Here is a 13941-nt window from a genome sequence, read left to right as displayed (position 1 = left end):
GTTTCTGTACTGATGTGTTTTTTTTCTATACTGTTGATTGACTCAAGTCTAACAGCATACATCAGGTGAAAGTCACACAACCTTGAGTCAAAAAAACACATTCACTGCTTGAAAAGTTAAAGAGTCTGTTTCACAGTAGGACCATGGACAGGACAAAAGCACTACACATCACTGCGCGGGCGCGCACACACGCGCAGCAGTGTAAGGAAACTAACTACATGTACCTCACGTTTATCAAAGTACTTCCATGCAGTGCACACAGGCACCACATGCTGCAGTTACTGCAGACACATGCAAAAGTCATCCTAATATCTTTGCAAAAAATTAAAATCAACATTGCTGTTACTGAACCTCACAAGTAAATTTAAGGCGATTTTGCGGTTCAGGAATAATGATAAATAATTCAACAAAGTGGGATAGGGTCACAACGTTCTCCGGCACTACAAGTCCCGTCAGGAGTACTGCGGGAATACCTATTTTTGAAGGGAAGGGGGAGATTCTTTTGAATAAACTGATAAACAGCGCGGGCAGAAGAATAGATGACGTTATCTTCACAAATCTGGACGGATAAGATCGGAGGTAAAGGCTACGGTACCACCGGGACCCCCACCTCTCTCTCCGGCTGCTCCTTTAAAGCCGAGCGGAGTGCTGATCAGAGCTGACGGGGAACAGTTTGGAGCTGGAGCGGATAGGAGAAGTTGCACCGCCCCGGTTCAGGCAGCAGGGCTGGAGCAGATAAAAGCTCAGATAGTGATTGAAAGTGATGGTAAAAGGATTTAGCCCAGGCATTAACCGAGGGAGAGAGAGGGAGAGAGAGAGAGAGAGGAGGGAGGGAGATATTTTCCATAAAGCCTTTTTTTTCCTCCTCTCTTTCTTTCTGCCCTTGAGCATCCCGGGTAAACCCGAGCTTTGTAAAAGTGGGAAAAGGAAGTGGAGAGGAGGGGAAGAAGGGCGGGCACAAGCCTTTTTTTCACAAACTCAATATTTTATACTTTTGATACTCCTTGACGCTGGATTTCAGTCCTGTTTTCGCAGCCGTTTCCAGATCTAGGACACCGATCTACCGTGCGCAGCCATCTACGCTGTGATCAAAAAGTATCCGTCGGACGGCAAAAAAAGGAAAAAAAGAAATAAAACAGAAAAAGAAACCAAACAAACAGCGAGCCGGCTGATAACGGGAGTACAGTGAGGACCGCGGCGGGGGACGAGTACACTGGATGGTAAAGGGGATTTTTTATTTTTTTTTGGCCAAACAGGGGGGGTGGACGTGCACGCACTCCGAGCAAAGTGCTGACCTGCCCGACAGATGCATGTCAGAAGTAAGTGTTTTATCTGATTAAAGCATTTCACAGCGGGATGCGTTTGTTGCGAAAGCTCTGCGAAGTCAGACAAGCACCGGAGAGCTGCTGATGAGTTGTAGCCTCCACAATATCCGGATCACTTCAGGATGTTCGGGGGGACTGGCAGCATAATTCATTCTGCTTTAGACAAACGCGCTGATGCATTCATTCTTGAGCGTGCATTATAGCCCGCACACATACATATATATGTAAAATTGGAGTGATGCTCCACGGAAGGATGCACTACTGTAGAAACTGACACACCCCTGCGAGACTGCCAGTGCCGGGCCGGGAAACAGCTTTGGCGACTTCACTTGACAAGTGAAGTAAGTCACCGGGTGTGCATGGGATAGGCTGTTTAAGCACCAGACTTCCTTTGGTGTGGGATGACGGGCGGATTATAAGCAGTGAGTCCACGCTGCAAAAAGGGGGGCAAATTATCACGAGTAGCTCTTCATTTACTCGGCCTAAAATGGAAACATAATTAATACAAATAATATTAGTTTATTTATTTATATTAGCGAATAACTCAATTAGCAGTTTGTTTCTCCGGAACTTTATTATCACACCAGTTACTGATGTGCTGAAGCAAAGCTGAATTTTGGATAGGCCCGAGGTTGATGAAGTATAAATGAAATGGCACCACGCTGAAGAACCTTCTTGACTGTGGATAAGTCACTCTTTATTTTTTGCACCATTTGCCGGGTCATAAAGTAAACAGATTATATTGGGCTATTAAATACCTCTTGCCGACGGATATTTCTTGCAGTGCAGTTATTACCATCTGTATAGTCCACTCTCTGTCGCCGGTATTGGAGCAAAAACAACTCTTACACACATACAAAAACACACACGCACAGGCTGCACCCGGCAGCAGCACGTGTTTTTACGCATAAGGTTATCCACGCGGTGTGGCGGTTTTTTTTCTATTCTTTCTTTTATTTAAACACTCAGATATTTGTGCTGTATGTAAAACAAACTCCTTGTAACTAACTGTTCGTGGCATATATTCACTTTAAATGTTTTCATAGTTTGGGGGCAGTTGTGATGTTTTCCAGAGTAAATCAGTGGGATTTGTTGCATTTTTAATCTGACACCGCGAATTAAAAGCTCAACGTTACTATAAAAATGACATTTCGAAGACGGACACTTAAGTTTTATCGAGCATAGTCCTGTCAAATGCCACGTGTATATATTTATTTGCAGTGAGATTAAGAATGCGAAAAAATTGCGGACACAGGTATTAACTTATTATTTCTGCCCCCCCATTTCACCTCCAGGACAATCGGAAGAGCTCAACAAATCTGAAATGTCCAATGGATACATCTGGAGACGCATCAACTTCTCCTCCATCCTCTCCAACTAGCTCCGCCGTTTCCCTGAAGGACACCGCTCTGTGAGACATGGATCCGCGCAAACATCTCCCACCCAACTCCCTGCAACACTATGGTTAGAGTGCATGCCGAGACTCCTCTCCGTAACATTATCCACCCCCACTGCCCATCTTCCTCAGGAAATCAGCCATCAAAACAGTGAAGTGTCCTGCTTTCCTTTCCTCTTCGGGGCTGCCAATAACTGACGAGAAACGCTGAGAGAAAGCTGCCGATTCAGTGTTTCGTTTTGGGGAATTAATAAACCTGGAGGCAGGTGATGTCAATTTACCCTGACCTCTCCATTCCAAACACAGCAGTATGGTGGTAGGGATGTGCACTCGTTCCCTATGATTATCGCTCCATGCTCGTAACCTGTCCTCTGAGCTCCGTGGCCCCCTCACCCTGTGCCGGACCCCTCTCCAAATACCCCCCCAGCCTGCCATGCTCCTTCAGGCTGTGTTGCTGCTGCTGCTGCGCTGCTTGGCCTCCACTCTGGGCCAGTACGAACTGTGCAAATCCCTGGTGAGCACGGACGAGGGCTCGGTGTGGGAGCATTACGCCTGCCAGCCAAAACCTAGGTCCATGAAAGACTTTATGCGGATCAAGGTGGATCCGCCTGGGATCACATGTGGAAGGCCACCGGAGAGGTTCTGCACTCTGGTGAGTCCATGTCAGGGCTTGTATCATATATGTTTCACTTTTATTAGTGACTTTAAAATGTAGGATATCGTAATAATAATGTTTCAAAGTGGTAAAAAAAATAGTGACCAGGAACACATGGGCCACATGCACAGTAGCCTTGGTCTTGAATGAAATGCACCTAAAAGTGTTGAAATAAAAGTTGAAACTATTAGTTTGGAAATCACCAGCTCACAGGGCTGAAGCGTAAAAGAGTAATGACAGGCATTTCTAACTAAGGTCAGAGCAAGATTCACACTGTAAAAGCCACAGGGACCCGAAAGGAACGACACAAGTGCAATGACTGGGGACTGACCTAAAGGTGTTGTTTACATTAGTATGGACTTGCCAGCCCGGTGTCCGGTTTAATTTAGGGCTTCTAGAGGGGCTCGCATTTCCTGTGGTAAAATGCATACACTGGGACCTTTTAGTTCCAAGGACACTAAAGGGTGAGCTGCAGGAAAACTCGTTAAAATGTCTGCTACAGCAGTATTTAACACACTTTAGCCTGGAGGCTACTCCCAACTAATGTAGGTGTAATAATTAGAAATAAGGGTTATAAAATCGTACGAATGAAATTAAGCTTCCTCCCGCCTCTTCCGTGGAAAGTTTTATATCTGAGGTTTGACTCATGATTTGACTCACAGCACGTGTATGTATATGTGTGAGTGTGTGTGTGTGTGTGTATTGAGTGTGTGTGTGAGACAAGTTCACCCTCTTGATGATCAGCCCTGCTGTCGCTGAGTGTCCACTCACTGGCAGGGCCAGTACCGGGGGTGCCAGACCCGTCTCAACAGCCCTGAGTCAATCTCACAACAAGTGTCTCCGCAGAGCGTTGGTCGGCCGACAACACATTATAAAATCATGTCATGCTGTTAATTAGGTGTTTATATTCTGAGTGACTGGAGACTTGTTAGTTGTTAAGACGATTTTGCAAACAGCCCTCCACTCTTGTCTGCCTCCCTTCCTCCCACATAGGCTGGCATTTGGGGGGTGGAGGGGTCATTTGACAGGAGCAGCAGAGGATACTGTGGTTTTCGGATACCTAATGGTTAATGATTTGTTTAACAGCGGAAACCACTGTTGTCTTGAGAGAAGCCTCTCATGTGACTTATCCTGAGAGGGGAGATGGACATAGCTAGTGGAAAGAGTGTGGCGGGGAGGAAAGAGAGAAGTCAGGAGAACTGCTCGCTGCCATAACGTATTGACGTCTGCCCCCTAATGGCCTCAGCCTGGAAACTTCTATAACTATGTTTCTGAGTGAGCAATGATGAAATATTGATGGACGTCTTAATGGGCTTCCTTACAAGGACTGGCCAGCGTCTCTCGTTCTCGGGGATCCAGAGTGGTGTTGCTTGGTAGATGAGACAGAAAGAGAAAGAGGAATGGAGGGCGGGACAGGAAGGAGTCTGGCCTTAGTCAGCAGTTTCACATCGGATCGGGTCTTTAGAGCAGAAAGTTCTTGTTCTTCTCAGGTCGTCGGTGGTTGTGGGGGGATTTAGAAGCAGCGCTCCCCTCTAAGTGCATTAGATGGGGATTTAGTGAGCAGGGAAGCTGTCAGATAAAAGTTTACTTAAGAAGCAAGGGATGTCAGAACAGCGGGTTTAATTCTGTACCGTGACTATATTCTTGTCATCACTTTAAGTCCTCATTCTGATTTGTAATGACCCATGAAATCTGTTCATATTCGCTACAGAATCACTGAGCACTGAGCACCGAGGTCGGGATGCGATCGTGGTTAGGGTTAGGCTTACAGGGCTTTAGTTAAGGGGTTAGGGTCTGGTGTGACGTTGTTTCCACGTCACAAAACAATGACATCACAACTATGTGATTGGTCGCTTGCAATGTTGAACCTTAATTTTAATAATCCAGGAACAGCACCAACACGGGGATATCATATTGTGCTTCTTTCTGCTGCACATGCCAAACAGGTATTGGTTGAGTGATATTAGAATACAGATCATTTATTTTCAAGCAAGTGCTATATTTTTCTTCTCCCTCTTCCTCTTCCTCCCCTCCCACCCTTCCAGATTTGGCAGCTTTACAGAAAAGCCAGTTTCTTATCTAATTGGTGTACATTTACATTCACTCGTTCAGCAGTCCCACAAGTCAAGAGAAAGTCAGGGCACTCTGGAAAAAAAAGAAAAAGTATCACCCAAAGCGCAGAGCTGCTCACTCTTAATAAGACTACAGACATACTGCGGAAGATGTAAAATAATTTTTCCCCCCTCCACTTCTCTCACTCTACGACTGCTACAGCGCTGTAGCAGTCGTAGTAAAAGAACAAAAACTGGGGGAGAATTTACTTTTGGGGTTTTGATGTGGAGGCATGCTGTAGCTCTGTCCACCCCCTCCCGCTCACATTGGTTTACAGTAGTTTTTTTTGCTCCCTCCATCTCCACAGGGATGCATTTTTTCTACTCTATTTATCTCTCTTGTTCCCTGGGAATGCAGCATCCTTTCTCCTTCGCCAAACAGGCCAGCATGTTGGCTTCTTTCAACATGACGGGCTTCCAAGCACTTTGACAAAGATGCTACTGTCACTAGTGCTGTGTTAGGAGCTTCAGTAGTCTCTTTGTAGCTTCTCTGTACGGCAGCTGCTATGGAGTTGTAGCTTGCAGTCGAGGGGCGATGGTCTAAGGAGATTTGAGGCAGCACGGTGTACTGGTGGATAGGTAATAATGAGGAAGAAGTAATAATGATCCAAGCTTAGCTAAGCAGAAAGATGAAATCAACACTAAATGCACACGGTGTTGATATATATTAAAAAACAATGTAGCATTCAAAGAGGTCTCACCGTACTGTTGTTTGTTATTTTGTCTCTCGGTTTTGAACCAAAACCTTCAATCAACGCTCTCCCTCGGGGCGGAGAACATAGAGCAGCTGAATGCAAATGGGTAGCGTGCATGTGTACTGGAATGTACAGTGAACCAGCAGGGCTGCATGAAACGTGCACGAGTTGGCCAACAGTGCACACTAGTATGTCTAAGAAAGACACACACAAAAAACATGCGCGCACAGACGCACACACACCTTCCTGTTTCAAAACACATTTGCCCATTTTAGAAGGTAGAAATCTGCCAGCTCTAAAAATAGACATGATAAGAGAGAGAAGCCGCGCAGCAGCGGAAAGGGAGCATGCAGGAAGGGGAGGAAGATGGCAGCTGGTAGCGTGGATCAGTGCATCCCAGACTGGGCCTATGGCCATACTTCATACTCCCTGCCCAGTGTAGCCATGCCAGGCCCGGCTGGCTTGCCCTGCCCAGCAGCGGGACTTCAAGGCTGCGCAAAAGGGCCACCCACATCCAGCAGTGGGCCATCGTCAGTCAGCCTCCCTGGGGTGAAAGGTAGCTCAGGTGGCCACTGTCCTAATAATACACCCATGGAGGTGAATTTGGGCACAGCATGAGCAGCTTTGACAGCGCAGGGGCATAATTATCGAAGGGAAAAGAGAGAGAGAAGGGAGCGGACAGCTAAAGAGAATGACAGAGTGTGACTATACAAACAAGGCAGGAGGGGGAGGGTGCGGTGATGTAATGGCATGGCTTGCTTCCCCCATTAGGACACAGTTGAAAGTGATCAGAGAGTGTTTAGATGTGTTGGCAGAACGGGAGGATAGTTATAAGTGAGATTTATCCCTGACTGAGGTGAAACTAAGAGGGATTGGCTGCAGGGCTTAGACAGTCTGAGGTGAACTTAGCAAAACACCTTGTTTAACCTATCAGGATGTGTGGAGAGGAGTAATGCTTAGTACTGAGGGATGTGTTGAGTGGGGATACTACTACGAATGCAAGAAGCTTTCACGTATCCGTCCAGTGTACAAGAGATTGAGTGGCAACAGTGTAAGGAGGATCCTTTAAAAGTCTGGGTTATAAAATTCAAACAAGGGCAAGGATGCAGCACCCTGCAGCTGTCCAAACGCTTCAGTGTATCAGAATCTATCAGAACAGACAGAGAAAATACAGATATCCCCTGGAACAGCCTATTGACAAGTACTTGGTATGATTTCCTTTGATTTGAAGAGTTTTTGGCCCCCCGGCTCTCACTACAATCCACATTTTCTTACACTAAGGCAAAGCACCCCCCCCCCCCCCCCAAAAAAAAGAAAAAAGTTTGATGTCAACTTTCTAAAAACCTTTAAAATCAAAAGCAACCCTCCACTCTCCTGCACCGCTTTCCCGCACTTGCACACGAGCATACTTCCTGTGCTAACTTTCAGGATGATTTGAGGTGCATATAAGAAGTTTTCAGATTAAGGTTTTCAGTGAAGCTGTGAACACGGATCATCTTGGTTTACCAAAAAATCTATAAGGGAGAAGTAGTGACTAAAGTGTTTTCAAAAACAAAGATTGAAAGTATGAGGACGCCCAGGCTTACAAATACCAGAGTTTGACATTTATTCCTCTTAGGGCAGCTCCTCAGTTCAAAAAGTGTGCAGAAGAAAAAGATGCACAGTTCTGCTCAAAAAGATTTTAAAAAACCCCAGACGTTTTTTAAATCTGGCTGATGTCCCCTTCAAGGCAGTCTTCTTGGGTAGCAGTTCACTGTTTTCTATTTTTAGATCACTCAAAAAGGTTGTGTCAAAAAGGTTGTCCTTAAAATCACAGGACATAGGACATAGGTGGTGAGCAAACTTTATGTTACTGCTGCCTAAAAGATTTGATGGAAGGATGGCACATGCAGTTCAGGTCGCTTCTGCCTAATGTTCTCTGTCAGATGCCTACATTAGTCTTGACAGTCTGACTCTCGGGGTTGACTTCACACAGAACGACCCATGAATTTTTAAAAAAACATAACATCAACAACAGCAATGAGTTCCAGGAAGTGATTTAAATATAGCAACAAGGAAGCAGTGCAGATGTGCACAAGAAGAAGGAGGGATAAGCCAACTTTAAATTAGGTGTAAAAGTCAGTTTAAAGCACTTAAAGGTACAGTTTGTAAAATCCGACCACCAGTTGTTTCAATTCAAGTGTATCATCCTAGCTACGGTGGCTGCTGTAGGACAAACATGTTTTAGGCAAGCAAGCGAGATAAGAAACATTCAATTTTGATTCCATCCCATAACAGATACAGTCACTATACTACTGTTTGTGTAAAAAAAACAATTTTTCTAAACATTATATTTTAAAAACGGATATGTGTCAATTAAATACTTTGCTATATTTTCAGTTTTTACCCTCAAGTCTTCTCGAAAACTCTGGCTGCTTTTCATCTGTAGAACCGAGATAGCAAAGTAAGTTCAGACTTGATCTGAGTTTTTTGCATTCTGGCTATGCTGTCAGGCTGTTTACCTCACAAAGTTTACTTGTCAATATCGTGGGTGAAAACATCCATGTCTATTTACCCTGGAAGAGAAGAAGAAACTTTGTGAAAGCAGTCCAATACTCTCCAATGACGTTGATATTGAGGTGAGTGGTGAGGATGTCTTGAATTTTATGCTGGTAAGCGGTGCTGTTTTTGCTGCGCTAATGAAACTTTGTGGGACTCAGACACTTAGAGAACAAATTCTCATAAAAGATGAGAAATTATTCAAACTGTGCATCGGAGTGAGTGTGTGATTCTTAGGACACTCAAGCCTAACGTTAGCTGGCGTAATGTTAGCTTATAACCAGCTGTTGTTGTTTAGTTGGCGCGTTGTCATCTGTCCAGAAATAGCAGGGTCGCATGTCTAATTTTAATGTGTAATTAAAATTTTCCTCCACTTTTTGGCATACTACAAATGTGGCTGATCTCTAGCCACAGACATAAAACACAATCAGACAGAATTGCGTTTTCTATATCAGCCTCTGTAGTTTGTTGCCCCATCATCTACAATACAATGTATTTTTAATGGATTCATTCTCAGTTCCTAACAAAGCATACAAGTACAAGTACAATATTATCTTTTTCTTTTAAACAAAATCTACAAACAACTGTCTGCACCTTTAAAATAAAACTTCATGCAGCTTCAGAGGGATCCGAGAAAGAAGTGGGGACCTACCTCAAGTGATCCGTCAGTGTCAGTTGCAGTGGGCCAAAGATTGTAAAGCTGTCATGACAAAATACTTGGAGGTGTGACATAAAAGCTTGCCACACTTCTATATCCCACCCCTCATCCCCACTTGAGGTTAGCCACCATTAGCATAACCGGTGCGCCAACTCTCAACTCGTAGCGGTCAGTTTAGGCAAGTTAGACATGATATATCTGATTCTGTTATATGAGTTTTAATGCTTTTCTTAAATTGTCAACTGTGAATTCAGCTGTGTTTGCAGACTGCATTTGAGATAAACTGCTAGTGCAATATTTAAAAAATACAGAAAGGTAAAGAAAATGATATAAAGATCTTTGTTGCACAGTTCACATCTCATCTCTTCTGCCTTACCTTACCTACGTCTCAACTACCATTGGTTTAGATTTTACAACGGACCCTGAATCCATCTAATCGCTACACTTGGAGACAACAGTAACTCTGCCAGATATTTTGGATCTGCTATAAGCACTGCCTGAATTCTAAGATAAGTTGCTAATAAAACTCGTGCTGGTTCAACTGCGGTAATTTGAACAGGACAAGCTCTGCTGCTGCTTCGGATCAGCGTGGTGTCGCTGCTTGGTCCTTCTTATTCTCTCCTCCTCCTCATGCACAATCACACATGCCTACAGTAAACATTTACTTTTTCCTGCCTGCGCACACACATGCACACGAATACACGCACACAGACATAAACAACACCCGCCCACACAAACACACACCTAAGACACTTTTACACTTGCCAACTGCTGTTTTGCACCCAGCAAGACATTTTCCAGCAAGTGGATAATCACTTTTTCAGGTAAAGTAAAAGGTTTGTAATCCTTTACATGTACAAATACACAGTTACGTACGCTCGCTGGCAACACACACACACACATACTGATGTACTGTCTCCATCCAGGGTAACAAGAACTTGCAGCATGATGGAAAAGCTTCCAACAAAATAAAAGATTACGTTATAAGTGAAAAAGCAATATCTCTTTCTCTTCCCCTCTGTGCCCTTTTTAATGGGGAGGGCCATTTCATTTGATGTTTCTCCAAAATAAAATAAATTGCGTTCTCTGAGTGAGGGTCAGTACCCCTATTCCCCTCGCTAGCAATGTATTGTGGAAACCTCTATAAGTGGAGGTAGAAATAAAGCAGACAGCGTGATAGAGAAAGGTGGCAACAGAAAATATTTCTTGGGAACACAACTAGTCATAAGAGCAAAGGAAGGGACAGAAATGTAAAGGAAAATTTTTTGCATACTTCTTTGTGAATGGATGGTGGACTTTTTCTTTTTCTTTACAGAACAAGAGTTGTTTCGTCGCTCCTGATGTGTTCAAAAACAAGGCAACGATCTGTGCTCACAGCCGTAGCATGAGCCACATTTTTAGCACTTGAGGTATTTCTAATGATCATTTAGGATCTCACTGTATTCCTGTGAGTGAAAACAAGAAAGCCACTGACGGCAGGGGCATCATGGCGGCTGTTGTCGTGGAGACGGGATCCCGGTGAGGATAATTGCTGGAGGGGCTTAGCAGTGCGGGCCACCTGCCGCAGCATTTGGCTGGGATCTGTGTGTCTGTGTGTTTCTGTGAGGGAAAAGATTGTGTTTGCTGGTGTGTGTGTATCCTGGAATATAGTGATATATATGTGATATATATATATACACACACACATATATATATATATATATATATATATATATATATATATATATATATATATATATATGTATGGCTGTATATGTGTGTGCTGTATATATAGATATATAATACACACACATACATATATATATTAGTATGTGTGATATATATAATATATATACACACACATATACCTACAAACATATATATCTCTATATCTATATACACACATACATATATAATATGTATGTGTGCTGTGTTATATTAATATATATCTATATCTCTATCTATATCTTTCCTCACTACACACACACCTCCTATAATATCTATATATATATCATATATATATATATATACTATATATATATATATTATATATATCTATATATACGATATATATATATATAGTATATATATATTATATATAATATATATAAACCACCCAGCACGCCCTGCGGGTGGTTTTATCCTTCAAGCTGCCCCGGGGTCCTCTACCAGAGGCCTGGAGCTTGAGGGTCCTGCCGCCGTATCTAGCTGTTCCCAGGACTGCGCTCTTCTGGACAGAGATCTCCGATGATGTTCCCGGGATCTGCTGGAGCCACTCGCCTAGCTTGGGAGTCACCGCACCTAGTGCTCCGATTACCACGGGGACCACTATTACCTTCACCCTCCACATCCTCTCGAGCTCTTCTCTGAGCTGAAGAGCTATACATATATATATATATATATATATATATATATATATATATATATATGTATGTATATGTGTGTGTATGTTGAGCCTGGCTGGGGAATAAGAAGGTGGAATAAGGAGGACACGGGCATACAAAGGGCTTAAACATAACCTCATGTAAGTCTCTCATGGGGGATAAAATCTTCCAGCTTATTACAGTACATATCACCTCCAGACTAGTTAATCCTAAAGGGCCGGCTGAGGTCGGAGGAGGTTGGCGAACGCTTTCGACCTGATGCTGTAAAATACTGTAATGACTCCCTCATGTTGTCTGGTACTCACATGCTTTCTGTGTCAGACAAAACAGGAAATGCTATCACCGGTACACTTCAGGAGCTAACCTATATGTGCTCTATCTGGGACAGTGTGACAGTGCGATCATTTTCAATCGGATTTGTAGGTCAAGGGTCATCCTCAGAACAACAGGCGTACTAATCTTACTTTGAGTGTGTGTAAACACGTGTGTGGACGGGTCTGGATTGAAGGGCACAGAAGCAGCTGATCCACCACGGAGCTGCTACTCTCACTCCGAGGCTCGCTATAACCCTCTTCAAATGATCCTAATTACTTTTTCTGGTTGCAGTTGTTTATGAGCATTGTAGATGATCATCTTAAGTGTGTTTGCGCTGACAGCAATCTCGATCTGAGTCAGTGCAAAGAGAGATAATTGGGTTATCAGATGGGGAACAATGCTGCTATGTTGCTCCAGTGAGCAGAGAGATAGATTATCTGCAGTTTCTGGTATAAAGATACCACTGCTGTGTCTTCACATGCATTATGATCCCGCACAGTGTCTTTTGTGCCATACAGCTTCTCTCAGCACCAGCTCAGCGTTTGCTTATGTTTGGAGTTTTCCCCACTCTGCACTGTCACCATAAATCAGATGATTTATAATCTCAGCCTCGCAGGATTGTAACTTTTGCTTTTGTTATCAGGCCACTAGAGTGAGCTTGAGTGACTGCTCACTTTTCTGTAGCGCAGTCCAATGACTTTATTCAAGAGGGCTTGGCAATAGATGCAAAGAAGCAGCGACACGTGATACGCACTTGCAAGGTTCATCAATATTGTGCAGTACTGCTTTCACAGAAAGAAGAAACTGCTGTTTCATGTGATACTCCACCCAAAATCTTTATGGAACTGAAAGGTGGCTGTAGAAAGCTTGATTTCTTTTTAGTAGCGGGGGGGGGAACCAAAGGAGCTTCTCTGACCGCTTCTCCTGCTCTCTATCTGTATTCTCAATATATTACAAATACTCCGATATCCATGAAACGTTTGCACCTCAGACCCAACTCTGTCAAGCTTGTTAGCAGCTGTGTCATCTTGAGGATCTTCAAGCGCCCTGCCGACTTCACCAAGTCCACGAAGAATGAAACTTCAAATTCTATACAACCAACCTTTAAACCCTGCAGGGTCAGTGTTTGATCGTCGAAAACACAAATTTGTGGTGAAATCATCAGGCGATCAAATTTAGCCTTGTTAAAATTTAAGCAGCAGCACCATTACATTACTCTACATTAAGGCTTCTATCCATGGTGTAATACACTTTTTCAGTTCAACATGTAGCCATGACTACAATTTGATAAATGGCTACACCAAAAGTAATTAGATCTCAATTGATCGAATGACTACTATATTTGCATAAATAAATTCATTACATTTTGACAATATTTTAACAACACACATTATATGTGCATTGAATTTTAGCCAGGACCAAGAAATTGGTATTATCAAGAGAAAAATGTTTTTTTCTTTCTTTCTTTTGGTCTAATTAATACAAGAATAAACAATATGGCAGATCCTTGTGATAAATTGTTAAAACATCTCATTGGTTGTTAAGGCTCATGATATGTGATGTTACAGGTCCAAGTAGGAAACTGTTCTTCTTCCCCACCTTCCACTAAACGCAACAACCCCCAGGGACCTATATCAGGTCCTCTTCTCTTCTCAGTATACACGCTCTAGCTTTCAGAAACACAATATTCACTTATACCTGGATGATACTGAACTTTATCTACTTGCCACACTTGAAAAGATCTTCTCAGTGAAAAAAAGTCTTTGTCTCAAATTGTGGACCCTCCTTCAACTAAATGATACCAAAACGATTGAGTTTGGTCCATCAAACTCCACAAATATCTTAACAAACACACCTGGTGCTCCTGGTTGAAAATCTTGGTGTT

The 13941-nt window shown here is 43.1% G+C and overlaps 1 protein-coding gene across 2 annotated transcripts in view; it reads left to right on the top strand.

Annotated features, from left to right (window-relative positions):
* Window positions 1-265: 265 nt before the first annotated feature.
* LOC120713970 (netrin-G2) overlaps window positions 266-13941 on the top strand; it is a 77027-nt gene continuing 63351 nt past the window's right edge. Inside the window, exons 1-2 of one of the 2 annotated variants that reach the window (XM_039999943.1) lie at window positions 266-1319; window positions 2621-3373. In XM_039999943.1, the coding sequence (XP_039855877.1) occupies window positions 3155-3373 (219 nt within the window). In that variant the 5' untranslated portion in view covers window positions 266-1319; window positions 2621-3154. The remainder of the gene's footprint in view (window positions 1320-2620; window positions 3374-13941) is intronic. The other variant, XM_039999944.1, reaches the window with a different exon arrangement.

Source organism: Simochromis diagramma, unplaced genomic scaffold (assembly GCF_900408965.1).
Source record: "Simochromis diagramma unplaced genomic scaffold, fSimDia1.1 OVJJ01000596.1, whole genome shotgun sequence".
NCBI classification, from domain to species: Eukaryota; Metazoa; Chordata; class Actinopteri; order Cichliformes; family Cichlidae; genus Simochromis; species Simochromis diagramma.
Note: the sequence above shows the minus strand (reverse complement) of the source record. Positions and strands in the feature narration are given on the sequence as shown.